This window comes from Lactuca virosa, chromosome 6 (assembly GCF_052849685.1).
Source record: "Lactuca virosa cultivar CGN04683 chromosome 6, Lactuca_virosa_CGN04683_v6, whole genome shotgun sequence".
NCBI classification, from domain to species: Eukaryota; Viridiplantae; Streptophyta; class Magnoliopsida; order Asterales; family Asteraceae; genus Lactuca; species Lactuca virosa.
Genome location: NC_136431.1, coordinates 53,793,173 through 53,803,741, shown reverse-complemented (window position 1 = coordinate 53,803,741; position 10,569 = coordinate 53,793,173). Strand labels below are relative to the sequence as shown.

The 10,569-nt window shown below is 33.4% G+C and overlaps 2 protein-coding genes and 1 pseudogene across 2 annotated transcripts; 1 reads left to right on the top strand and 2 right to left on the bottom strand.

Annotated features, from left to right (window-relative positions):
- Positions 1-1,870: 1,870 nt before the first annotated feature.
- On the top strand, positions 1,871-3,166 carry LOC145121538 (uncharacterized). Its single transcript, XM_079057267.1, has one exon. It carries the CDS (start codon positions 1,871-1,873, stop codon positions 3,164-3,166), a length of 1,296 nt encoding a protein of 431 aa, XP_078913393.1.
- Positions 3,167-3,431: 265 nt separating this feature from the next.
- On the bottom strand, positions 3,432-3,815 carry LOC145121537 (protein SMALL AUXIN UP-REGULATED RNA 12 pseudogene; annotated as a pseudogene).
- A 5,213-nt stretch (positions 3,816-9,028) lies between these two features.
- LOC145121536 (uncharacterized) lies at positions 9,029-10,217 on the bottom strand. The gene is made up of 4 exons (XM_079057266.1): positions 10,211-10,217; positions 10,055-10,119; positions 9,491-9,857; positions 9,029-9,426 (listed from the first exon to the last, which is right to left on the bottom strand). The coding sequence occupies exons 1-4, from the start codon at positions 10,215-10,217 to the stop codon at positions 9,029-9,031; spliced, it is 837 nt and encodes a 278-aa protein (XP_078913392.1).
- Between the last annotated feature and the right edge of the window lie 352 nt (positions 10,218-10,569).

Here is a 10,569-nt window from a genome sequence, read left to right as displayed (position 1 = left end):
CATAATTCACATCAGTGAGAATGGTTCATTTTTTTGTAAAACCAAAATCAGATTGGAAATTTTGATTTTTTATTTTGGAAAATGTCAAACCATTGGTTTTTTATTTCGATTTCGATTTTTTGTTTTTTTAAATATATTTTCAGGGTTTTGTTTTTTTTATTTCATAGATTTCTTCATCAACAAATGTTGCTACAATTTAACAAAAATAAATAATTTGCTAAAACATAATACAAGAGGAAGTTTGTTCACATTTAGTCATTGAACTTTTTAGAGGGAAACGAACTTTCAATTTTGTTCACATTTAGTCACTAAACTTTTTTTCGTTATCTATTTGCCACTAAACTATTGAAACTGTTCACATTTTACCCTTATGACCGGTAACAACAGTCGGTCATAAGGGTAAAATGTGAACAGTTTCAATAGTTCAATGGCAAATAGATAACGAAAAAAAGTTTAGTAACTAAATGTGAACAAAGTCGAAAGTTCGTTACCCTTTCAAGTCATTATCCCTTTCTAAAATGCCTTAGAACAAAAATCTTCATTTTATCTTCACGATATCAATAATTATCCATTGTTACATCTATGTTCATTGCTTAGATGCAATTGTTGGTGTCATAATTTGTGGAGAAAAAAAATTGCAATCCAATTGACAAATTCGGCTGAAATGTATTATCTTTCTTTCTTTGCTATTTTGGTGGTGCGAAGTTGATACTTGACCATTTTCAAGAGTATTTATTCTCTAACTAAACCTTTTTATATTTTCGAGCTTTTCTTTCTTCTCTTTCTACCTATGTTTCACATTTTCTTCTTGCATTTGTTTTTTATTTGCTTCATCTTCCTTATTTTTCTAATAATGAGACATAATCATCTAAAAAGATTTCCTCAACAAACCAAAGTCCGCATCTGGATGATAAGTGTAATATTGTAATTTATATGTATTCAATGTCATTATTCTTTAAAATGGTAACTACTCTCTTTTCCTCACTCCCTCCCATATAATCATGTGCATTTTTTATATCTAACCCTGGAACATTTTGCATGATTTTTTTCTTTGGTGATTCATAACATGCCTAAAACAAAGAGTCGAATCTACCTCTTCTAATAAATAAAACCTAAAAATGACACATGTCAGTTTTTTAGAATGTCTCTTTGACACGTGACATTTTTCTATGATTATTATTATTATTATTATTATTTTTTGTAACAAATCAAATTCAATTCAATTTTTGAAAATACAAAATCATATTCTAATAACATTATTATGTTTATTTTGCTTAACAAATTAATTCATAATTACTTAGAGTCGACAATATCTTGTTTTTTTTTTTACATTTAATAATTTTTTATTTATATAAAAATTTTAAATATACCGACCGTGGTTTCCACATATTATAACCTAATATGGTATAAAAAATATCGTTTGATCACTTGGATTAATCATGTGCATTTTGATACCAATTTCATATTTTTCATTATTTTTATTACAAGAAATATAATACACAAGAACACATCCTCCAATAATACACAACTATTTCTTTTGTCGATCGAGTTTTACAACTAAAACCCTTACCTTTTAACTGCCACGTGTCAAAGTTATTGCAATTTGAAATCGGTTCCTCTGCCCTCGTAACAGAACGGGAAAACTCGAAACAGAACAAAGAAAGAAATAACCACCTAACTGAACAAGATTCAATCAAGAAACGCATTCCGACATTGGAGAGGATCAAAGAATTGGAGGGAAGTTAACTGAATTGGCACCAACTTCGAAATGGGTTTATATATAATGCTCTAAACAAATCATAGTTCATCACTCTGCACATCTAAATTCTGACCAATAATAGAAACTCAAGATCCATTCTCATTCATCGCCATGAACGAGCATCCTCCACCGCCACCGCCACCGCCGCCACGGCGTATAGTCGTCCTCCCGACGGCCACTGCTGTCCTGACTCGAACCACCTCCATCTTCTTCACCCGCAACAATTTCCTTATGTTTCTCGTTCTTTCCATCCTTCTGTCTTTTCAACGTCTTAACATCGACATGGCTACTAATACCCTCACTTCCTACATCGATAACCAGTCTTCCATTCAATACTTCTTCTCTCCAACTCACGACCCTCCCAATCCCACCACGATCACCGCCGTACGCCGCCCTTTCCTCCAGCTCCCCCGCGTCGGGACTCTAGACGATGATTTCTTCACGGAAGACGACGAGTTCGATCGTCGCAGCCTCCCAAATCGCCAATCAAATTCCACCTCATTCATACCCGACTCCTCCGATTCCCAATTGGGATTCTCCAATTCCGTGCCGGATAATGGCATCAGCGCATCTGAAATCAACGATTCTGTACCGATTGATGAAACGGCTGAAAGTAAATCCGACTCGCAGTCCTTGAAGACATTTGACCTCGAACGCCATGGATTTACTGCATTGTTCTTTCCCTTTGGTGCTTTCTGTGCTTCGTATGGATATCTCGTGCTTGGATTCGTTTCTACATACGCTTACGTTCATGGGGTTATATTCGTATTGGTTCTGAACGATTTCTGTATGAGATACAACTCTTTCATCGGGACTTACTTGAATGGTTGTTCTCTGGGTTTGAAACGATTGTGTCGCAACATACTCATGAGATGGATAGTCAGATCTGTTTTCTCTCTACTCTTGGGCATCTGCTTCTTCGGACAAATTGAAGACAAATATACACTCGTGAAGATCTTCGTTAGGTTAATCTTCATGCCATATTCCATTTTCTCTCCATGGGTTAAAGGTTTCGAGAAGGAACGTGAAGACTTCATTTTACCATGGCTGTTCGTGGATTTCTTGACCTCCTTTGTGCTTACTCTGGATCCTTGGATAGTTATGGCGGATCCAAGAAGAAATTGGAGGGAAGTTGTGCAAGAAGGTTGGAATTTGTTGTCATTATCGCTTCATCCCGCTTATAATCTCAAGAGTTTTGAAAGTGTAGTTTGTGGACCATATGCTAGATGGGTATTTGCAAGAACATTTGGGGATTTCTTTGCTAGAGCTTTACATTGTTTCATGGAGGTTTACTTCATGGTTGCATGGTTGATGTATTACTTGTCTGTGAAGTCCATTCATGCTAATTCTAGTGGTCAACCTTTTGGTCAACGAGAGCTTGAAGCCATGCTTGGAGATGTTAGATGATAGTTGATGTGATGTCAATTCTTGCAAATATGAAGTGTTAGTGTTTTGGATAAATGTGTTTGAACAAATGTGAATAACATTTTTTTTAGATGATATGAATTCAAATGGTTTGTATAAAATGTGTAGATGGAATGGTTATTTTCATGATTTTGTTGTTAGGATTAGGAATCACAATTTATTATTTCATCAAGAATCCCTTCAAAAATGGGGTTTGCTACTTTACACTAAATCTAAAATCTTGAAGAAAAAAAAAATCTAACAAAATTCAAAAACAGAAAGTGGTTTTTTGATCATGTGGCAATGAAGCAACTTTGAGGAAGACTTCCTCATCACAGGGGATGTAGAGTTTAGAATCAGCAGTGAAGTCGTATTCTTCTCGAGCTTGATCCAGCAACTCGTTGAATGAAGGGTTTTTTAGTAATTTCACATTGATGACAAACCTACTCTGGTTTTGACCAACGTAGACTACCAGATGACCCTTTGGGACGTCCCTTGGAATGGAGTCTTGTTCATCGTCTTCGTGTATGGATGATGATGATGATGCATGAGTGATTCTCCATGGACACCAGTTTTTACAGCTTAAACAAGAAGCAACTCCATCGATCTCCCTCTTCTTTTTAAGCCATGCTTTCAGAATCTTTACTACCATCATGTTTATATATACATGTGTATGTAGTAGAGGGGTGAGGAGGGAGAGAGAATGATGTAAATATGATGGTGGACAACTGGGAGAGAGTAATATATATTTATAGTGATCATGAAGTGAGGAGAGAGGAAAGTAAGATGATGATGATGACTAAGAGATTGTGGTTAGGGAGATTGAAATTGATTGAGCACTTTGGTTGAGTATAGATACTAATTCCTATCTAAATTTGGCAATGTGAATCATATCTATTGTGTAAGTGGAAAATGATTCATTCCTATTAAAAAAACGTTTTTCATTGGGAAAAAGAAAGTTTATTATTTTTCTTTTTTGTTTTTGTTGGCTAAGAAACAATAGTAACAACAATAATACTTGATTCTCATTAAGAATTTCCACCACCTTGTCGTAGAAAGACAATTTGCAGATGATCTCCAACATATAAATCGTGTGGAGTGAATGAGTGATAGTGAATAGAGGCGGTAAATAAGAAATTTGTTATTGGCAATTAAGCGTCGACTTAAAGGGAAAAATAAATATGTAAAGTGTAAACATTGTAAAGAAAAAAAAACTATTACATATATTTGCTCCCCAATCCTGATTTTTAATCATCACTCCTTGTATGAATACATATCATCAACCTATACTACTCTATTGTAGTGATGTGTTGTCTCATATGGACAATGCCAAAACCACTACATTCTTTCCTCCCTCAATTTATCATTGATCGACATCACTCCTACCACATTAAATATCATGTCCAATAATGTTCTAATGCATGTCATTCATAACATCCTCATTTTAGAAACTTCCTCATTCATTTCATACATCTTCTTAATCGACCATCATTTAGACTAACATATCATTTGGTCTAACTGTCACCATATAAAAGTTTCATTTTAGTTTCAATATGACATTCTTGTCGCACAAAACTCATATAGCCACCATATATGGGTGACAATATGTCATGTTGAGTCATTTTCGGCTTGACATGTTTAACTAAATACGTTGACAACCCAACCAACACGTTTAATTAAAGATGTTAAGAACTCTTAACCCAATTCATCATGTTTAATAATAGGTTGAATTTGTTAAATAAATAGGTTTAACCCAAGTTGACCATTTGCATTTCAAAAACCAAATAAATAAAACTTACATACCTAATTAAGTAAGTTACATACTCTAATAAATGTTTAAATAAAATTAGAAAATTAAATTACAAATCCCAACAAATGTTCACGTTTGAAAAAAAATAATTACAACCACAAACACAAATTAAATGTTAAAACAACATTGCAAAATTCTAAATTCTATTTTCTACGCAACTCAAACTCGCAAGACGACTAAAGAATAACCGAGTGAGGGTTGCTAGTTATTGATTACACACTTCGTTGTTAGGGTTCGAGATTGTAAAGGATAATGAGACGAAGAGTTAGGATTAGTACCTTACTCGTTTGAGAATCAAGTTTATGAAAAATGAGATGAAAATTTGAATATTGAAAGTGAAAGAAACCAAACTTGAATTTATAATAGGTTGTTTTATTTGTTGTTTCTTAATGGTAAAATATATAAGATAACAATTACAAAATATTTATATTAACTAAATTTAAAAAGGTGTAATTACTAATCTAGCCAAATTAAGGAAGTAATTAACAATTTTTAGCTAAAAATTAGGAATTGTCCCAAAATAGTCCACAAAACCGTAGGTCTTTAGATTCGGCTACTGTTTCGTGTTTAGTATAATTTTTTTTTTCATTTTTAAGATATAAAACCGTAGGTTTTTGTAAAACCTACGGTTTTCTCTCTACCATATACGGTTTCCCAAACCGTAGGCTACAGTTTCGGGTAAAAACTACAGGGTTTTTTTTTTTTTGGATATTAACCTATGGTTTTATTTTTATTTTTTTTAATTTTTTTTAAATAGAGAGTATTTTTTTGAGATTTATTTTGATTAAAAATATTGTTTGTAAAATATATATAGTAGTTGTATGACAATTATTTTGTTAAAAAATACTTTTTGTAAAATAATAAATAGTTTTTTTAACAATTATTTTGATAAAATATTTTTTTGTTAAAATGTAGATTCCTTTTTTAAATTTGTTGACTAATTTTTTAATAAATTTGACTACTCTTTAGGTAAATTTGACTATTTTTTTGTTAAATTTGACTACTTTTTTGTTAGAGTGGACTACTGTTTTGAACCTATTATATATAATAAGTGTTCCACATTTGTGCAATTATTTCATATTTGGGAAGTTTTCTTCTCTAGCTTTTTTTTTCTCAAAATTAACATAACGAGTTGTAACGAGTATTTCGTATTGCTTATTACGGATGGAAGATGGGAGTTTGTTAATTCCTAATTATCATATGTTTGGCCACCGGGATACAATCCGAGAATGTTTTAGTTGGGTGTTGAATTTTACGAAACCACCACGTTCACTGAATTTGTTTATTTGGTGAAGTGCAAGATGGGTCTTCCCGAAGAATCAAAAGTCAGTCTGGCTTATCAACATCCCGAACAACTCTATTATTGTGGTATTGTTGATGATCGTGATATTAGAAAGTTGATCAAGGTAATAAATGTCGTTGGAGATAAATATGTGTCTGTCTATGTGGTGGTTGAATAAGGCGTTTGGCGTAACGAAGTGGATGATAGAGGAAAGGCATTTGCAGCTAATTTATCAATATGTGTAACCTGATAACCATTAGACTGCTTCATTCTTCTTTCAAGTACATGTTGTGCATAAGGGGTAAGATGACCATGCATTCCCTCTGTGAAATTAATTGAGTTATAATTAAAAGAATATTAAGGGAAAAGTTAAATAACAAACATTTATTACCTCCCAATGCAGCTCGTTGGGCGTACACTATTTGTATCGACTGATGCACCACTTCAATGATTGACGTTATTGGTAACTCGTGCGTGTTTGTTGTTAGCCAATTCAATCCAATCGGAATGTTGATGTATTTCACATTGAAACGGACTTTAGGAAAAAAAGGTTCGAGCCCATTTAGCGATTGCAATATTTTCAAGCTAGTGAAGATCATTCTCATTAACCTCATTTCTTAATTTGTTCAAACAAACATAAAATTCAGACACACTATATGTTTTGCATGTCTTCTAGAACAACTGTTCCACAACGGTACTTCCTGTGGAAGCCCGAACTTTATCGGCTATATTTTTACAACTACCCATGATACGAATCTGGGTATACTTGTCAAATGGCGTAGTCTATGGAATCAGACATATGGCTTATGAAACCAACTTCGATAGTGTCACCTAAGCATTCATTCAACCTACACATGAACCAAATCCAAGCCTCGTCACAGTCTATGCTTCCCAAAGCGAATGCTATGATCAGGGGTTCATGATTACCATCCAAAGCAAGAGCAACATACATTGTCGTTATGTTGACCCCAATAAGGGGTACATGAGCAACAAATATTGTTGGTATCATGGATGTGAGAAAGGTAGTAATCTGCAAGAAACGAAACCTACATTAGGGCAAATATGAACTTGAAATATATAATAAATTACTATAGAGAAGGACTTACCACGCATCCCAATGCGACAAAACGAAATTGAAACCAGTCTCTCATATCTTTCTTAATGATTGCGAAAGAGTTACGATTTGTTCTTTCAAGATTATGAAAGAATATCGGTAGCTTGGAAAAACTTTTTTTGTATACCTCATTGAATCTACTCATTTTGACAATTGGTATGTTTCAATGAATAAGTTGTCCAATATAAATGGATTTTGAATGCATGGGTAATTATTCGTTTTTAGAGTAGTCATTTCGAAATGACAATACATTATGAAGGGTAGAAAGTAGTCAAAGTATACAAAACAGTAGTCAAATAATGTCAAAGAGTAGTCAAATTGTCATATAACTTACACAAAAATACTGTTTGACATGACAAATCTACTATTCAAAATGACAATACATTATGCAAGCTAGAAAGTAGTAGTCAAAATCTATAAAACCGTAGTCAAATAATGTCAATGAGTAGTCACATTGTCATATATATTAGTCATGAATACTGTTTGAAAAGACAAATCTACTATTTGACATGACAATACATTATGCAGCCTAGGGTTTAAAGTGATGAGCCTATATTTTTTTACAACTACTTTTTTTTTTAACAATTTAATTTTTGATAAACAAAAATAGGTGTTGCATTTATCTAAATATAACTTAAAAAAATAAAGTGCATTGTAATATAAACGGCATGGTTTTATAAAATGGAAATGTTTTTTTATTAAAGGAGTGTCTCACAACCTATTACATACTTAAATTGGTTTCTATAATTTAGGAAACTGTTTGGGATACAAATTATGTTCACGGTCGATAAAATCCCCTCTAATTCTAACAAAATCTGTTAGACTGTCCCGTTCTGCTTGAAGCTTATCAAACTTCATATTTGCATCTCGAATCCACTTCCTAGCCTCTTTGATTTTTTTTGTAGTTTCAACAATCCATTTTTCTTTTTCAATTACTTGATCTGCTAGCTCGTTTGCACGTTGGTTGAGTTTGTGACTAATTTGAGAGTCCCTTTCGTTGTCTTCTCCGGCAGCCTTCATAGCATGGAAAATATTGTCAGGCACGTTATCTAGGCCTTCCGAAATTGGGTTGTTATCCGAACAAACATAGCAATCTTCTTCTTCACAATGCCAAACACTATACTCAGATGAATTCATTCTCAATTTTTGAATGTTGTAATGTATTACATTATGTTAGTTGCATATTAATAGTGTGAGACCAACATAGAAGTACTATTTGAAATGACAAATCTACTGTTCGAAATGATAATACATTATGCACACTAGAAACTAGTAGTCAAAGTTTATGAAACCATAGTGAAATAATGTGAAGGAGTAGTCAAATTGTCATATACCTTAAAAAAAATATTGTTTGAATTTTACAATTACTATATATTCTAGATGTAATTATTTGACAAAGAGTAAATGTTGCAATGCAATTTCTTTGAATTTTACCACCTAATGTTTAGTAAATAATATTTGATTTTTACCACCTAATGTATTATGAACGGTATGGTCTTGTAAAATGGAAATGTTCATTACCAACTACAATTTCGCTTACAAACATAAACAATTACGATTTTAAATATTATATGCTTACATAGGGATTAAAACCACAATCTTAGGTTACTCCATATCGATTTAAAAAGATAAGTAGTAGAAATCAATAGTCAAATAGAATTACATAGGGATTAAAACGACCATCAATGGTTCTGGTATTTCCCAATCAGATACAGGGGGAACAAGGTTCACATTTCTGGTCTGGTATGTAGTTCGAAACACATCAGCCCGATAATATATTTGAACCATATCGGTTAATTTTGTGTTGTTTGTATAACGTGTTGCAACAATAGCATGACCACATGTTATACCCAGACTGCGCCATTTCCCACAAGAACATGTGTGTCGGTTAAGATCTACAACACATCTTCTTTTTAGACCAAAAACTCGGAAAATATCAGAGGGGAACGGAGACGGGATCTCAGGTGGGATTTTAGTTGCTTTCCATCGTAGAGACTTTTGCATCCTCCTGTGAAGGTCCATCTCTGTGTCAGGGGTGAATACGGTGCTCAACATCCCTGAAAAGTAAAAGGATAATCAATTATGGATATTTTAGTGGTTTATAAAAAGTTGCTACATTACCTCCCATGACACTGCGTTCTGCAAACGTCTGTTGGATGTACCGAATAATTGCATCAATTAGCGTTATTATCGGTATATTGCGTTGAGTAACCGATAACACCAATAGGAATTCTGGAATATTAATGTTTAGTACATTCCAACGTATATTAGTGAAATAGGCTCGTGCCCATTTCTTATTTCCGATGTTGGCAAGAACCTTACGTGCAACATGACTTAACTTAGAAAATGATTGTTGAAAATCTTGTGTGGTATATGCTTTGCATGCACGGAAGAACAAGTAGTCTAAATTTGTGCTTTGACTAATTCTTAAGCGACAATAAATCAACACACTCTTAGACGAATAACCATGATAAGCATAAGGGAATACCTGACCCACAAAGAAGAAATGGTATCATCCATATTGGTTATGAACGCAACTTCCCTACCCTCTCTGATAGCATCCTTCAACCTCATAAGGAACCAAGTGCAGGAGTTAAAATTATTTTCCACCCCGATACCAAATGCTATTGGCGTAGTGTTGTTGTTTCCATCCTAGCAACTGCTACGAACATTGAATTAAGATACTCTCCTCGAATACGAACACTGCCTATGAAGATGATCGGAAGCATGCATCCTAAGAATGCGTTGATCTATTTCATATTTTGTACAACACAATTATTAGTTTTTAAACCAATATAAATCTTTTTAGCACAAAAAACAAACAAATCGAAAGTACATTACCACACATCGAATAGCGACAAAACATAGTTGGAGCCGATCCAAAACATCGATTTTGATGTAAGTGTAACTATGGGGATTTGTACGCTGAAAGTTGTGGAGATAAACAGGCAAGTTGGTAAATCTTTCTTCATGGTCATTGTATGAGAAACTCATCTTTAGTGTTGACGAGTTAAATAGGAATTTAGCGATAAGGATGATTTAAATCACTTCAAAAAGATATTAAAAGAAATGAAGTAGTAGTCAATGGCTAGTAGACAATAGTCAATACCAATAACACAGTAGTCAAATTACAATCATGTGTCCGAAATTCACTTTACGATAAGACAACACATAAAGTAGTAGTCAAATGCTAGTAGACA